Consider the following 16,715-nt stretch of genomic DNA (forward strand, 5'->3'; position numbering starts at 1 on the left):
CCAAAATGTGAAAAAAAAAAAACCTTCAAAGTAAATGTTTAATGAAATATCTACAAAATGTAACGTCTCACCCAATGGTAACTCAGTCCTTCTATGGTTCTGGACACATTTTATTTCGTAAGTGATACAGGATGGAGCACTCCCCAGGACCTATGAGTGTTCAGATGACCCTACCACAGACTGAGCAAAATGTCACCACGAAGAGTTTGGGACCTGCCCAATGTCTGGCCAAGTGTTTAATTGAATTGGAGGTAGATGAAGATAGAGCGCTTGCCCCCAGAATTTTACATATAGAAGTCAGGCAGTTGGTTCTCCAAACAATGAAGGCGGCTGGGCAGAGCTCCTGGCAAATGCACGACTCTGAGTAATGCCACTTGTTAAGTTAAAAGAGTGCCCGCATCACCCCCCTAACACCTCATTAGCTAAATGGATTGCCCCATTGGGTTGGGGTTGCTTGATATCTGCCTATTGACTTTGCAGAACGTCTGCCAAGAACAAGATCTCAGTTTTGACATAGCTGATGCTGAGGTATTTTTTTCCTCGGCTGTTATTTGTCAAACAGAGTGCTGAGCTGGGTACAGCCACATACACTGAGTGTAAAACCACATCATTAACACAGATCTTACTTGCTATGACAGCAGGAAGTGCAGCCAGTTAATTTGAAAGCCGACTCCAGTTCTTGGGATGGAAGTGGGAAAGGGGGGCCAGGATACGGCGCCATTTCCCATTCCCAGGAAAACTGCAATGGTCACAAGACCATTGCCACACATTTTGATTCCAAAAGTTGCTTAGAAGGTAGGGCTTTAGAAAAACATGAATAGTCTGTGGGAGGTGGGAGAGTGGACCCCATACGCCACCCAGCAAGACCCGTGGCTACTCCCTCACTGTGGCGTCAGAGTTTTGGATTGTTCCAGAGAGACTTAGATCGATTCTACCACGTTTCTCCATGAAATGGAGTTTGACAATGAGAGACAGTCACATGGGTGTGCCCCGCATCTTCTCACTCTTTTTGTGGCAGACCACGTTCTTCAAAAATTCAAGCCAAATTTTAAAAATCAAGAGAGATCTGGCCAGGTGCGGTGGCTCACACCTGTAAATCCAGCACTTTGGGAGGCTGAGGTGGGCAGATCATGAGGTCTGGAGTTCGAGACCAACCTGGCCAACATGGTGAAACCCCGTCTCTACTAAAAATACAAAAATTAGCCAGGCATGGTGGTGGGTGCCTGCAATCTCAGCTACTCAGGAGGCTGAGGCAGGAGAATCACTCGAACCTGGGAGGCAGAGGTTGCAGTGAGCCGCAATGGCACCACTGCACTCCAGCCTGGGCAATAGAGCAAGACTCCGTCTCAAAAAAAAAAAAAAAAGTCAAGAGAGATCCTTTCAAAAAGCCAGATTTCCAGGACTGGAGAGCTCTAAAAGATCTAGCGGCCTCTGCCTTTCATTTCTGCAGGAATCGAGTCTCAGTACCCTCTTCAGACAGCTGGCCCCATCCTTATCTTTCCTTCTTGTTTCCCAAGCCCAGTTCACTTGTGCACTTGGCAGGCTGGGACCTTGAGGGAACACCAAGCACATCCTGCAGCGTGGTATAAGGTTTTGCAATGCAGAGACCTGAGAGTTGAGATAGACACTCCAAGGTGGTTTGCTCAAAGGAAAGAAGGAAGGGCTATCCCAGTGCTGGCAGGAAAAGGAGAACACTAGCAAGAGGAGACTGCATGGACCCCTGGGGATGAGACAAAAGAGAAGATGTGGCCAGCCTGCTTCTCATCTTCTTTTATACTGTTTCCTCCCCATCTAGTGCCAATGTGTTACCTTTCAACAAGAGTAATAAGGCATCCCTTCTGGAGGATGTGTTTGGAGAGCCAAGCTCACCCAGCTTCCCTTCTGCCCCTGACTCAAGAAGCAGACCCCTCAAAGATGGCTCAGGAAACCTGGAACATTAACTGTGGGAGCATTTAGTTCCACAGGTTTACAGACTGAAATTCACAGCCCACACCACACACGACCTCCTGACATTCGCTGGCACTTGTTTTATACAATAACAATAGTGCTATTATCATTATTGTTATTACTCCTATTATGCCAGTGCATTAGACAGTCCCCAGAAGGGAGAGAAGGTAATTGGCTCCCATCACCCTAAGCAGCGCTATTGGGTACAATGTACAAATAGCTTAAAATTAAAGGCTGGCATCAGAGCCTGTTCAGTCTGTAATGGATTATCAAATGAGCGCAGACTTACCTCCTGCCATCAACACCCTCCCGAAATCATTTGCAAAGAGGACAGATCATTTCGTATCTGATTCAGGTTAATTGCCCTGTTTTCCTGCCTCCCTGCTCACCAAGGACCCCCGTGGGATTGAACTCTGCAAAGTTGCCCAAACCAGCTTCAACAGGCAAGTGTTCCCACTGGGAGCTAATGAGGGGTCATCATCATCATCTTAGACCTAAACCCAGACTTGATCCTCTGCAAAGCATTCTTCACGACCAAGTCATTAAGATCTCTTATCCCTGACTTTGCTATCTGGTGGAGAAGGAACATCTGCCGTTCACTCTGTGTGTGGTTCAGGCGGTGTGCAATGGAGATGGGGGTCTCCCCCTTGGCGTCTCTGTCATGGATGGAGGCCCCGTGCTGGAGCAGAAGGCTTATACAGTCTGACTGACCCATCGCTGCAGCCACATGCAGGGGTGTCCTGCCCAGGGGGGATCTGCTGAGGCAGCTGGCTCCTGTAAAATAAGAACATTGGCCAGAAGGAAGATATGCGGAGGGGGAACACAGGAGGGGTCCAGGGCTGTGAAGGGAGTGCTCCCCAGGGAGGTCCTGCTGCCTGGCCCAGCTCCAGCACTGCCCTGCCTCCAGTCTGTTCCCCTGGCAGTAACCAGTGATTTTTCCAGAATGCCCATATCAAACTCCTGCTCAGATCCATCACTGCCATCCCGCCACCCGTGGGTTGATGTTCTAGGTCTTTCCCGCTCACTCTCACCATACTTTCCCATTACTGTTCCAGCATTCCCTCCTACCATCCTCTCCTCCCCAACCCCACCACCAAGGCACCAATTATACCTACCTTCCACCTTCATCCCTAAAATACACCCTGCTCTGCCTCCTGCCCCAGGCCCGTTCACAACATTCTCATTTTATTCTGGGCTAACTCTGACCTTCCTTTAGGTTTCATTTCTTTCCTTGGGAAAATCTTCCTTAGTTCTCCCACCCCGTGAAATCTCCTGTATAAGCTCAATAGACACTCTACATCTTCACAACACTGTGTATGCCATTGACTATGGAATTATTTGTAATAATCTACTGACTTCCCCTCATAAACTCCAGGAGGGCAGAAAACACACACATCTGGCTCGTTGCTGTTCTCATCCCGAGCACGTAGCTCAGTGCCTGCAGAAGACAGGCACTCGGGAAATGACGCATTGGGCAGCCTGACTCATGGACAGATTTCACTTCGATTAAATTCCTCACTGCCTCCTGCAGATGGATGGGCTAATGACAGGTGTCCAATATGGAATTGTTGAATTGAATCAAATTCTGGATAACAAATATCATGACACAGAAAACAAGGCAATTCAATTAAATTCAGCTGACATTTCGGTAGCCAGTTTTTATGAGCTCCGGCTGGTTGGTGAGGTAAACTTTTAAATAGGCTCTTAGAACACCAGTGTCGACCATGACACCTCCCCCCAGCAGCTGCCTGCAGAGGACAGAAAACTTTGCAAAGCTGGCTGTAATTTTTTAACTGGTGCCTTCAAATACATCACAGTTCCATCAGAGTGAAAATGACTTTTTATGAGCTTAAGGGACTGCTGGGCTGTGCAAAGCCCATATTTCATTTTACAACAAGCAAAGAGCAGACAGGCAGTGAAGGAAGGAAGGAGAATATTGTTGAGGTAACCTTTACCCATCACAGAGGTTTATACACCCGATGAACGGCCCAATCATCCGGCCCAGGAAATCCAAGATGTTTTCCACCTTGCTCGGTGTAAGTGGGAAAAATAGCAATGACTGAGCTGAGAGGCTGGAGCCAAGGCTGTGGGTAGGAAAGAAGGTGTTGTCTAATTTGGAGGCAAGCTGATACGGGAGACCCTTGGGAAAGGCCCCTCCTGAGCCCAAACCATTGACCAAACACCACATAACATGTTCTCCCTTTTTCCGAGGAAGCTGGTGGTCTGGGCTGTTACAGCTGTTCTCCATTGTTCTTGAGTGGTCTGCATCTCCATCAGTGGGCATCTTTTCCCAAAAATATCCCACATCCAGGGAGGATAGAGTGTACACCTATGGAATGTTGTGTAAAGCTCTTTAATTTGAAGACAATGTTGTCTTAGGCTTCTGTTTCTATCTATCAAGAGAGCCAGACAGAGAGAGAGGGAGAGAGAGAGGAAGGAGGCCCTTAAGTGGAGGTGGGGTGAAAAGAGAGTTCAGCATGAATGTCTTGAGAGAAAATAATAACAAGGCTTGGAGAAGGAAGAATGGTGAGCCTGCCATCCACCACAGAGCTGTGCTGGCTGGAGGGTGAACTATTTTGGGTTTTTTTTCTAGTTGTTTTTTTGTTTTGCTTTGTTTTTGTTTTTGTTTTTTGGTGTGTGTGTTTTTGTTGTATTCTCCTGTCTCAGCTTCCCCAGTAGCTGGGACCACAGGTACATGCCACCACACCCACCTAATTTTTGTATTTTTAGCAGAGATGGGTTTCGCCATGTTGGCCAGGCTGGTTGTGAACTCCTGACCTCATGTGATCTGCCCACCTCGGCCTTCCAAAGTGCTGAGATTACAGGTGTGAGCCACCGTGCCTGGCCAGAGGCTAGACCATTTTGGACCGTTGCAGCATCCTAATTTCATGTGAGGCTGGAAATCACGCAGAGAGCATGGGAATATTCCCAGCAATATGTCTGGTTGGAAACGAACCAGGAATCCTTTGTAGCTACCCCCGGTGTCTTGGGTCCTGAAATTTCTGCCTCACTGAACCAGAAAGAATCTTCTTGAGACCTGGTGAAGAGAAGGAGGGCAGCCTCTGACTGGCGTACCCGAAGACACTTGCCTAGACAGGGAGCGAGTGGTCCATGGGGACCCTGATTGGTGGCTGACAAGACACAGGTCCAGGAAACCACTGCTGGAAGGACCTGGAACACAAGACACTCTGTCCTTTCTACCTGCAAAAAATCCCAACTCATGAATATAGCAAGCTTTCTACCAGAATTACCATGTTCTAGAAGGTACTGCACAGCAACAGAGTGACCTCTGTGTGAGGCCACATACAACGCCACAAACGCCCTCTGAGACGTCCACTGCTTCCACTTCTCACCCTCAAAATGTTCTGAATTGGCAGTTCGGTAGAAGGAATCTTCAGTAAGCCCGAGACAAGATAGCTGGGCAAGATAAGAGGAGTTTGAGTTATTCTCAAAAGCGTGGCTACATTCTGCTGGATGGCTGATGGGGCATGCTCAGGGGAAGGCCTGCTTGAATGTCAAACTCAGGCTCCTGATGGGAAAAGAGAGGTGCAAAACCTCCATGAAAAGCTGAGAAACACCCAGGATAGGATGGGGAGGCCATAATTTAATGCCTTATATATGTTCAGGAAATACGAATTCGCCATCAGTCAGGCTCGGAACGCAGGAAGGTCTTCCTGTCGATGTTTTGAAGACAGAAAATAGCTTTGCCGGGTGTCCACAGGAAGGTGGTTGAAGCCACTGAGAAAGAAAACAGCCAATACAAATGGCCTCCCAGACGGTGACAGGCATCTCTTGGAGACCAGCTCTGGCCTTCCCATCTGTGTGCCCATTGTCTCTGTTAGGTTTCAGAGCAAGCTGAACACGCATAGGTGAACAGCCCAGTCGTGTAACCAGCTCGTGGTGAGTTAAGTCTTTGAGCCTGGGAGGAAGGCTATGGGTTCCCCCAGGGATGATACTCTGCCCTGATGTGGGAGTCAGGACTGGGGCGGTGGGAGAAGCAGAATTGAGATGAGGATGATGGCAATTCTGACAATTTCAGACAACAGGGAGGTGACCCCTGCAGCCAGAGCAAGAGCCAGAAAACCAAGCCTGGACCACACTGCTGGTGACAAAGGGGAGGGAGACAGAAGGCGCAGAGAAGCGTGCAGAGGAGAAGCGGGAGGGATTGGGAGGAGGTGTGTCAGGCCTGGGTGCCCCATCCTGCCCACCCTCCCTGCCAAGTCTGCCTCCTGCCGCACCTGCCCCGAGCCCACTCACTCTTCCGAGAATGGCAGTCCCAGCCCCTGCTACACCCAGCCTTCCCTGACCCCTTTCTCAGCAAAGAAACTCTGTCTCCTCTTCTCCAGGAGCATATAGCTTTCCATCCGAATTTCTTTTCTACAAAGAATATAGCATTGCCCCTCGTGTCACAGTGATTCATCTTCCCTGTTGGGTATACATCTGGTTTCTGTCCTCCTGCCCCCCACTGCCCACCCCTAGAGCCCAGCCGAGAGGCCAGCAGGAGCCCTGGAGGACAGAGCGCCCACCGCTCGCCCTGGCAACAAGGGACTTCCCACCACCCCGGAACCAGGCAGCACCTGGCGGAGGCCTGTACCACAGCCCCAAGCTCTGAGCTGTGCATTTCCCAGTTATCTGGAGTTCTCCTCTCAGTGTTAAATTAGATTTCCAACCTTATCACTCATACACATGAATAGAAACGTGCTGCCTTGACTCCTTTGTGGGTCGGGGCGGGGCAGGGCGGTAAGTGGGTTATAAATCACAAATTGATAAACCCAGCAAAATGGTAAACCCAAGGAGTGAAGGCAAACCCTCGGTGCAGTATTTCGTAATTATGACACAGCTCATCATTTTCTCTTCCCTGCTCTGAAACTGTTACTCAGATATCCATATTAAAGACTAATTTTTCCCCCACAATTTACGGTTGCTTCGTAACGTATAATATCCATTTAAAGAAGCATGAAAACACCTTGCTGGGATCCCCTTCCACAGCCGCCAAAACAAGTTCTGTCCATCCGTCATGACGCCAGATACATAATGAAATAATCCCTCCAGGAACAACATCATGGAACTTCAGGGTAGTGTCATCCATCAAAACTCCTGCAGGGAATCATTTTTTTCTTTTAAAAAATTGCGTATTAAAGATAAACTACTACATTGGTTAAGTTAAGAGATTATCTGACCTTGAGTGCCACAAAGATAATTTTAGAAATATCGAATACGAATCTCATTTGATGGTGCCGCGTGGGTCTGTCTGTTGTTGGTAATGCTTTTTAGAAAATTAATTTGGTTCAGCTCAGATGGAAGCCGAACAAAATCACAATGCCAGCGATTTATAAAATTCTGTAATTATAACTTGTCCTATTGTGAAAAGGCACATGAGTCAGTAAAGTCATTTTATGAGGCAAACTCTACAAATAGAATGACTTAAACTTGAAGTAACCAGTCATTAGACACACAGCACAATGTGGTTATACAAGTCATATAGGGTAAACCAAAATACTCTTGGACAATGTCATTACTTGGCTAAAGAGGTGACAATGACAAAAAATTGTTGGATCTTTCAAATTGAAGCCTGGGAGGGAATTTTCCACCTTGGCACTGCTGACAGTTTAGACTGGGTAACTCCTTGTGGCAGGGGCCTCTCCTCATTGTCAGGTGTGTTCACAGCTTCCTGGCCTCTACTCACTAGATGCTAGCAGCATGTTCACCAAATCAAGGCAATCAAAAATGTCTCCAGGCCCAGCACAGTGGCACGCACCTGTCATCTCAGTACTTTGGGAGGCTGAGGTGGGCAGATTGCCTGAGCCCAGGAGTTCGAGACCAGCCTGGGCAACATGGCAAAAACCCGTCTCTACAAAAAATACACAAATTTTCTGGGCCTGATGGCTTGCACCTGTGGTCCCAGCTACTCAGGAGGCTGAGGTGGGAGGATCACCCGAGCAGAGCTGCAGTGAGCCAAGACTGCACCACTGCATTCCAGCCTGGGCAATAGAATGAAACCCTGTCTCAAAAAAAAAAAAAAAAAGAAGTCTCCAGACATTGCCAAATGGGCTCTGGGGGACACAATCTCCCTAGCTGAGAGCTGATGTGATGTAAGGAGCTAATGCTGACATCCACCCCAATCTGGACTTGGAGTACCAGAGCTCCTTTGGCCTCATGCTTTCTTTATAAGCAATGCCACCAACATCGAGTCCCAGCTCTGCCCAGGTGAGACGGTCTACATTCCAAGTCAGTGGGATTCATGAGTTTTCTGGTTTCATGATTGACTGCTTTGTGCTTGTGTACTAGGTACTTAGTGATTACTTGGTGCCCAGACTGAGTACCTATATTCTTTCATCCTTAGGACAGCTCTCCAAGGTAGGTTTGTTATGTCTATCTGCTGATGAGCAAACGGAGGCTCACACAGCCTGTAAACAGCCACCCCAGTGCTGGCATCAGACCTGCCTCCCTCCGGGGCCACTGGCTTCCCACTTTGGGCTCTATGAGCACCAATTTGCTACCAGAAACTCAGGATGGTAGATGCCAACAGGCAATAGTGATCGGCAAATCTGTTCATTAGTGTCCTATTTGTGGTTCAGACACAGAGGATAACCGGTAATTAGTCTAAGTAAGACAACTTGACTCCCTACAACTTTGAAAATATTGAGTAAAGCTGTATTTTGCTGAGACGTGCAAGAGTACAACTCCCACATGCTGAACAACCCTGTAGAAATCGGAGTACATCCTCTTTTTATAAACAGGCAGCCACTGCCTTGGACTTAGACAAATACTAATTATCACCAGCTAAATAAATTATCAAAGTTGATGACAGACGTGTAAGGGCAACCCTGGCCCATGGATGTGCTCACCCCTTTTAGATTTGTGTATCTCAAGGTTTTCACACATGATCTCATTTGATCTCCCCCTGCCCCAAATTTTGAGGTGGGTAGGAGAGGCCTCAGAGGATTATTTATAGGCAGTAGCCCAAATTTCTTCTAATAATGAGTAGCACCTTCTGTCTTTCTTGTTAACCACCCACGGCAAGGACTGCAACAGCAGAGAGAGGTCGAGCTTCTAACAGTTGCTAAGTGCCTGTTGAGTGATAGCACTGTGACATAAGTGTTAAGTCACCCCCTCTCTCTCGCTCCCTCTTAGCTTTCTTGAATTAATAGCTCAGCACAGCTCATCAGCGAAAATAAATGAACAGAAGGGGTGCCAGGCATTTGTAGTTGACGATACATAATTTTCAAATTACTTGTTTGGGAACTCTTACGAAGTCCTTCAACAACTCTCCTCACTTTTAATATGTTAAATACAGACTAGGCTGGAAACACATTTCTTTCCAAATAAAACCTCAGAAATGCCCAAGAGCATCTTCCAAATACTCCTATAGGAAAATAAATACGTCATGAACAATGCTTAACCTATTTTAAAGAGAGCAAAGGAAGGTATTTTGGCCTTCACTGTGCATTTTGAGTTTCCTGAGTCATTTCTGTCCATAGGGGGAAACGGCTCTTGAGAATTCTAGAGCTGGTGGCTCTGTGTTATGGATTAGGAAGCTGAGCCCAGAAGGGCAGTGTCTGGCAGCACCAAGCCCGTGGAGGCAGGCTGCTTTCAGATCTGTCTGTCTCCATCGCTCCCCAGCCCCTGCAGTACAGCTGCAGTCTCTCTGCAATATCAGCTGTTCACATTCTCTGTGCAGCAGCTCAGAGATTTTTTCTGTATCTTCATTTTCTTGAAGTGTGTTGTGTTGATTTCAACCAGGTGGGGAGATGATGGAGCCAGGGACTTTGATCCTGTTCTCATATCCTAAATATTGTAGGGAATCGGGATAGGGAAAGCCACGCCTTCAGGTCAGGGAAGGAGACTGATGGAAAGAGAGATGGGCTCTAGAGTGCCTGGCCTCCGCTGGGCATCTACCACATGAAACTTGTCTGGAGCGGGGCCCTTGGGGTCCTAATTCAGTCACAGGGAACTTTCGGTTCTGGGTTCTGATTCCGGCTGGGCTAGCTTTGAGCTCCTGACGTGAACAAGGACACGGCTTGGAATTTGGGGTTCTGATATGTACTAGGTTAGTTCCAGTATTCAGGGTTCAAACGTGGATAGCAGCATTTGCTTTGAGACTCACCTTCCTGTGAGGGCAGTTGACTCTGGATTTGGGTTCTGATTAAAGTAAGGTTTGCTGTCTGTTTGGGGGTCCTGATGTGAAAAGGTCTGTTCTGGGATTTGGAGTCCTCATAGGGGCAGGACTTGTTTTGGGATATGGGGATCTGATGTAGCCCCAAGTAGTGTGGCATTTGCAGGGTAGGAATAGAGCACATCTGCCCTGAGATTTGGGGGTCTTCATGGTGATAAAATCTGCTCCAAAATGTGGGCTCCTGCTATACGAAGGGTTTGGTCTGGAATTTGGGGTTCTGGTATAAATAAGGTTGGCTGAAGGATTTGGGTTACATATACAAGAAAAGTTTGCTTTGAGTTTTGGGGTACTCGTGGAGGCAAGGTTTGGTTTGAACCCTGACTTCCTGATATGGACATGGCCGGCTTCAACCTTGGAGTGCTGATGTAGATAGACATGGTTTCATGTCTGGGGGTGAATTCAGATGTGGGTGGGTTTGACTCGAGCTTTGGGATCCTGTTGTGGACAGAGTTTGTTTTATTCTTTGGAGCCCTTACGAAGACACTTTGAGGGGATTTGGGTTCTGGTATGGTCACGGTGAGCTCGGTGACTGCCTTTCAGATGTGAACAGAGTTGGCTTTGAATTTTGGGGTCCATATGTGGGCAGGGTTCATTTTGGACTGTCATCCTTATGTAGGCAGAAGTGGCTAATGGATTGGGGTTCAGATGCACAAATGGTTAGTTGGAGACTGGGGGTCCAGAATTGGGCAACTGAGGGTCACGATGTGGGTAGAGTCTGCTCTGGGATTCAGGGTTCTTCAGGATTTGAGGCTCAAACTTGGGCAGAATTTGCGTATAGCTATATGGGGTCTTGAGGAGGGCAGCATTGGTTTCAGACGTTGGCAACCTTGTGTGGACATGGTTGTGGAGGATTCGGGGTTCTAAGTCACACGATTAGTCTGGGAATTTGGGATTTCAGATTTAGCCAGGTTTGTTCTTGGTTGCGGGGTCCTAAAGCGGACAGAGTTTGTTTCAGCTTTGACCTCTTTGCCTGGACACGGTGGTTGGAGGATCCGGAGTTCTGAGTCATGGTTAGCCCGGAGATTAGGGGTTCAGTCTTGGGCTGGTTTGTTGATTTTGGGGTCCTGAGATGGACAGGGTTTGTTTTGATTTGGCGTCCTTGCAAGACAAAAGTGGCTGGAAAATCTGGGGTTCTGAGGTAGTCAGGGGTAGTCTGGAGATTTGGGGTTCAGTTGAGCATGGTTGCTCTGGATTTGGGGGTCCTAAAGTGGTTAAAGTTTGTTCAAGCCCTGGCATCCTGGGGTGGATGTGGTAGCTGGAGGATCTGGGGTTCTGAGGTAGTCATAGTTAGCCTGGAGATTTGGGGTTCGGTGTTAGGCAATTTTGTTCTGGGTTGGTGGGTCCTGAGGTCAGCAGGGTTTGTTTCAGGTTTGGCATGCTTGCGTGGACATGGTTGGCTAGAGGATTTGGGGTTCTGATGTTCTCAAGACCAGCATGGAGGAGGACTTGGGGTTTGCTTTGAGTGTGGGGTACTGACATGGGCAGGCTTGCCCTGGGTTTGGGGGTCCTGCTGAGGACAGGCTTTGTTTCAGACAAGTCTTACTGGCTTTGGGACCTGTGCTCCTTATGAAGACATAGGGAGCCTGAGGGTCTGGCTTCTGGGGGGTCCTGGCTTGGACACCATTTGCTCAGGGTTGGCAGATGCAGCCCAATCCAGGCAGGACCTGCTTGTGGATTCGGGTCATGTGGACAAGGTTTGCCTTGATTGGGAGTCCAATTTGAATCCCGTGTGTTTGAGATTGGGAAGTCCCTCTGTGGCCAGGACCCCAAGTGGCCCTTCCATCTGGGTTTCAGGGTGGCTGGGTTTCAGGGCTTTCCTTTGCCATCTGGAGTTTCTCACGTAAGCAAGCTTCCCTTTGGGAATCCAGCTTCAGAAGTGGACAGGGTGCCCTTGCATGTGGCCAGGGAAGGGGTCAGGGCAGGAGCCACCTTCGTCGAGGTATTGGAGCCGCTGGAGGTTGAAGGGAATGCCGACCATCAGGTCCAGTTCCTCTTTGAGCTCCCGCACGGTCATGTCGCCGCGGCAATTTGCCACGCGGAATAGCTCCCCCGTCTCCTCCAGCCGCACCCGCAGGACGAAGACGTCAGGGGCCAAGTCGGGCAACGTGCTCGTGGCCTTCGGGTCACCGACGAGCCGCTGGCTCCGGCCGCGGGCACAGGCCAGGGACTGCGCTGGGAGGGGCCGCGAGCCCGCCGAGCCTGCCCTGGGCCCGCCGCGCCCCTGCGCTCCGGCCCGCATACCGCCCCTGCTTCCCGCATTAGGGTCCAGGCGAGGGGCGCCCCCCAGCGGCCCCGCCGCCCGCGCTCCCGCCCCCGCCGCCGCCCGCCGCATGGTCCAGTCGCGGCCGCGCGTCATCCGCGGCTCAAGTGAGGCGGCCGCGCGTCATCGCCGCCCCCGCCGGGCCCGTGCGCCCCCCGCCCCACTATGACGCCCAGGCCCTTCCGTGCCCGCCCGCTCCAGACGCACGGCGAGGCCTCTCCCTGCCCGCCGCCTGAGCCCCCAGGGAGACCGACGGGCGGGCGGCGCCCAAGGGTCCCGGAGTCCTTTCCCGCTCCGCGATGAACAAAGACGCGGTTTCACGTGGCCGCGGGAGGCGATTCTTAAATAATGGAACAGGACGTAGGCCCTTCCCCAAACAGAGAGATTTATTGATAAATACAGAGACATCGCCGGGTGGCCACACTCTGAGGTCCCAGTCCTGAGCTCAGGCCCGGTCCCCACCTCCTCGAAGCCTCCAGGCTGCTGTTAATGACTGTTCTTTTCACCAGGCAAATGAAAGGGGAATTCTTACTGCTGTTAGGAAACGGTTACCACTTCTCCGTGTCTGTTTAAAATAGGATCTTTGCAGAAATTGGGATAAATCACCTGGAGGAATTACCCGTGAACAAAGCTCCAAATCACCATTGCATGCATGGCCTGCAGCGTTGTAAAGTGCAGACTTTCGTTATAAAAACACTTCTAGTGTGAATGAATAAAAAAAACAACAAACAACAAACATTTCATGAACGTGACTCCCGGCAGCAGATCGGGTCCCGACTTGGGGGTGGATCCCAGAGGTGGAAGGCAGCCTTCCATGGAAACTTGCAAAACTGCATCAAAATCTATCAATTCTGAAAATGCTCTTGAATTACTGGCGGCAGAAAGATGCTGATAAACACACTTAAGTGGAGAAACGTCCCCTAGACAAAGGCTGGGCTGGCTCTAGGAAGACACCTTTGGAGTGAGCTCTGCCTGGGAGAAACCCATCTGTGCTTTTCCATTCATTCACCGGAGATGAGGCTGAGTGTTCAAGTAAACAGGAAGCCTACCTGTGGTGGTCAAATGACAAACACTCAACATCGCACCCAGGAATAATTAGAAAATACAAGCGCGGAAGTGATGGGGGCGGGAGCTAGGAGGGCAAGGCGAAACAGAACAATCTTGGAAAAATCTTGGTGATTGCAAAAAAAGAATAAAATTTAAGCTTAAAAATTATTTTTACAGAGAAATTACAGCCATAAAAAATACCTCTGCATTGGAAAGGCACTCAAATCATAGAAAAATGTTAACATATAAACTGAAATTGTAAAGGTTAGATTATTTACCAGAGTCTCTACAATCTATCCAAGCATGTTTTGATTCAGCATGCAAATTATACACATCACAACACAAACTGAAGCTCATTTTTTTCCTTAATGGAAAATTAAGCCCTGAATAGAATACAAGATTCCAGTTGAATAATTCTACTTGCTGCTAGATCAACAGATTTTAACAAAACAATCTCAATTTGTAGGCAATCAAAAATAAAAATTGCCAGTTACCAAAGCAAAACAATATCTCCATTTACTTTAGGCAAGTATTAAACACACGACGGGTTGACCGATTTTTTAAAAAATATGTAGCTTCCGATTTATTAACTCACTTTTTGCCGATGCTGCCTAAATGCTACCCTGGGGTATAATTTGCAGCTCTCACATACGTACCTTATTATTATTTTGGCATGGTGTATATACTCCTATCTTTCTTTTAAAAGAACCGGTTAAATGGAATTTGGAGGTGGGAGTAACATCCTGTATACCAGAAAATTCAATACATAGCTTCAAAATTTCATTAAAAAATAAAGACAAGACAAGAAAAAGATCCAAGGGCAGAATAGAAATGGCTTACAAGCCCTTAGCAGAGCTAGCTCTTGAACCCCAAATGAGCTGTTTCCTCCTTTCCTTCTCCTACCTTTGAGAACATAAAAATAGAAACAAGAAAAATGACATGTGCATACATGTATGTAAAATGTTCAAATGGTTAGAAAACCTTAATTTAAAAAACCTGGTTAAATTCTAGAGCATACTTCTCAGTCTAAATTTGAAACGCATGAAATCTAAGTGATGTGTACCTAAGTCAATTTGAAGAGTATATAATTTGACCCCCAAAGTCACAGGTGCGTAGAACTTGTGGGCAGCTTCTGATCAGAACTGGGTTTTCCTTTTTTTTGGTTAAGATTCTAAAGCATTAGATATAAAGTCAATATCGATGCATCTCAGTTATCAATTTCCCTCCCAAGTTTTTAAACATATAACATATCCATATAAAAATGGAAAAACCTCAGTTATCCATTTCCCTCTCAAGTTCTTAAACATATGAGAGAGTATCCATATAAAAATGAAAAATCTTTCAGCTTTATGCCTCTCTCAAAGGCCAACACATATCTTCATGGAAACAGTTCCTGTCAGGCGGGGAGGAGTGAGTGCCTGAGGAATGTTCCAAGTAGTTTATGACCAAGGCACAATATTAGAAAGACTGCCATCAATCATTCTTTAGATTTCTTTATCACATTTTTCAAAAGTAAACAAACTGAACTATATTTGTAGCAACTCAAAGTGGAGCATAGATTTAAATGATGTATTTGTTCAGCTCACTGATAGGGGGCAAATACTACATTTATATATTTTCTTCCTGTCAAGAGTTATTTACATATGTACAGTATTTCAGTTAAAAATAAAACGTAACATCAGAAACTATATTTTATAGGAAATCATAAGGGAAGGAAATACGCAGGTCTCTTAAAGACTTAAGAGCTTCTAATAAACTACTTTACTTGGCAAGGGTTGGGAGGACTTCAGATCATAGTCTGCCACGGAGAAAATAACTTGCTGGCAGGCAGCCTGGTGGTTCAGAGGCTCCAGTGCCCAGTTAGCTACATGGTCTGCAATCTTTCCACAGACTTACTGATCAGGCTTGATCAGGATGGCCCAGCCATCCAGAAAAAGCCCCCATCAGGTTCAGTGCCTTCGGGGTACAGATGGAAAAGGTGCCAGTCAGAGTGCACAGTATGAAAGGCTCCAGAATCTCCCCTAGCTGGTATTAATACAATCAGCTCCCCTTCAAGTTATGATAAGCCATATGTGCCAAGCATGAAACAATCAGATTGCAACTCATCACGGAGTAGTTAATTCTGTTTTTCTAGTACAGCAGTGTCTATGATATTCCGCCGCTTTGGTTCTAGGGCTGCAAAAAAGGAAACATCTTGGTCCCGGTCTGACTGCAGTGCTAAGATGGTCTCTTCAATGACTTCAAGATGAGGGTTACCGGCATTTCTAAAATACGCTAAAGAGAGAAACCATGAATCTGAATTACGTATACCATGAACAGTGTTCAAAACACACGCGGTTTTGTTTGTTAGCCACATGTCAGGACAATAAATCATTTTTCATAGAACAAACACAGATATAAATCCTTTCAAATGATAAAATGCCTTAAAGAGTATTTCTAAAATGTTAAAGATGGACTCCTAACAGTTATGTATATTTTAAAAATTATAGTAACTATTTTTTTCCTGCAACACAAAAGAAATGGCAATGTGTGGAACAGGAGCAGGTTGCAGGCAGGGTGGGGCAGGGGGTGAAGTGGCAAGAAATGTACAGGTAGGGCAGAGTTCAAGATATTTTCTTATATGTGTGGTTTAGAAATAAACTATCCAAGAAACACAAAGCTTTTATTAAGTCCTGTCCAGGTGTAAATAACCCAATAGTTGGGCTACAAATGTTTTCTAACTGACCACAAAACAATACCATTACAACGTAATAGCAGTTAAGGCTTCATAATCTTTCATGTCATAACTCAAAATTTATCAGTTTCCCTCATTTCTGGAAAGCTATGTAATATTTTGCATTTTAGTATATGTTTATTAAGTGTGAAGACCAAATTACATTCATTTCCTTAGTCATTTTATAAATAACATAAAATGATGCAAAAAAGTTAATATATTCATTTACATAATAAACCTTAAGCGTGCTGTCACACAACCTGCCTCAGTTTCCTAGAGGAAATCTACCTGAGGCCTTTAACAACTGCTGGAGTTTACCTGAAATGTGTGAGTTCCGAAAAGTGCTCCACCTACCCTTTGCCAACAGCATCTGCCTTAGGGCCTTGGCTAGCAGAACCCTCACATTGGGCACCGGATCTGACGCGAGGCTCAGGAGGCTGGGAAGCAGGTGCTCCACGAACTGGTCCACGGGGACACACTCCTTGCTCACCACTGCCTGCCCCAAGAAAGTCACAGCCAAAGAAGTGATGTTTTCCAGCAGTCTTCCAGAAACATACACTTCTTTAATCCCA

General features: G+C 47.1%; 2 protein-coding genes across 8 annotated transcripts in view; both read right to left on the reverse strand.

The window, feature by feature from the left end:
- Positions 1 to 2,320: 2,320 nt before the first annotated feature.
- ANKRD60 (ankyrin repeat domain 60) lies at positions 2,321 to 12,479 on the reverse strand. The gene is made up of 4 exons (XM_033186869.1): positions 12,053 to 12,479; positions 6,914 to 7,044; positions 5,199 to 5,364; positions 2,321 to 2,721 (listed from the first exon to the last, which is right to left on the reverse strand). The coding sequence occupies exons 1-4, from the start codon at positions 12,477 to 12,479 to the stop codon at positions 2,411 to 2,413; spliced, it is 1,035 nt and encodes a 344-aa protein (XP_033042760.1). The 3' UTR covers positions 2,321 to 2,410.
- Positions 12,480 to 12,751: 272 nt separating this feature from the next.
- LOC117068984 (serine/threonine-protein phosphatase 4 regulatory subunit 1-like) overlaps positions 12,752 to 16,715 on the reverse strand; it is a 93,852-nt gene continuing 89,888 nt past the window's right edge. For 6 of the 7 annotated variants that reach the window (XM_033186862.1, XM_033186863.1, XM_033186865.1 and 3 more), the window contains 2 exons: positions 16,498 to 16,639; positions 12,752 to 15,704 (listed from right to left, as the gene is read on the reverse strand). In XM_033186862.1, coding sequence (XP_033042753.1) covers positions 15,547 to 15,704; positions 16,498 to 16,639 — 300 coding nt within the window. In that variant the 3' untranslated portion in view covers positions 12,752 to 15,546. Of the gene's footprint in view, positions 15,705 to 16,497; positions 16,640 to 16,715 lie in introns of those variants that run through there. The other variant, XM_033186867.1, reaches the window with a different exon arrangement.

The sequence above is a fragment of the Trachypithecus francoisi genome, unplaced genomic scaffold (assembly GCF_009764315.1).
Source record: "Trachypithecus francoisi isolate TF-2019V2 unplaced genomic scaffold, Tfra_2.0 Lachesis_group21, whole genome shotgun sequence".
Classification (NCBI taxonomy): Eukaryota; Metazoa; Chordata; class Mammalia; order Primates; family Cercopithecidae; genus Trachypithecus; species Trachypithecus francoisi.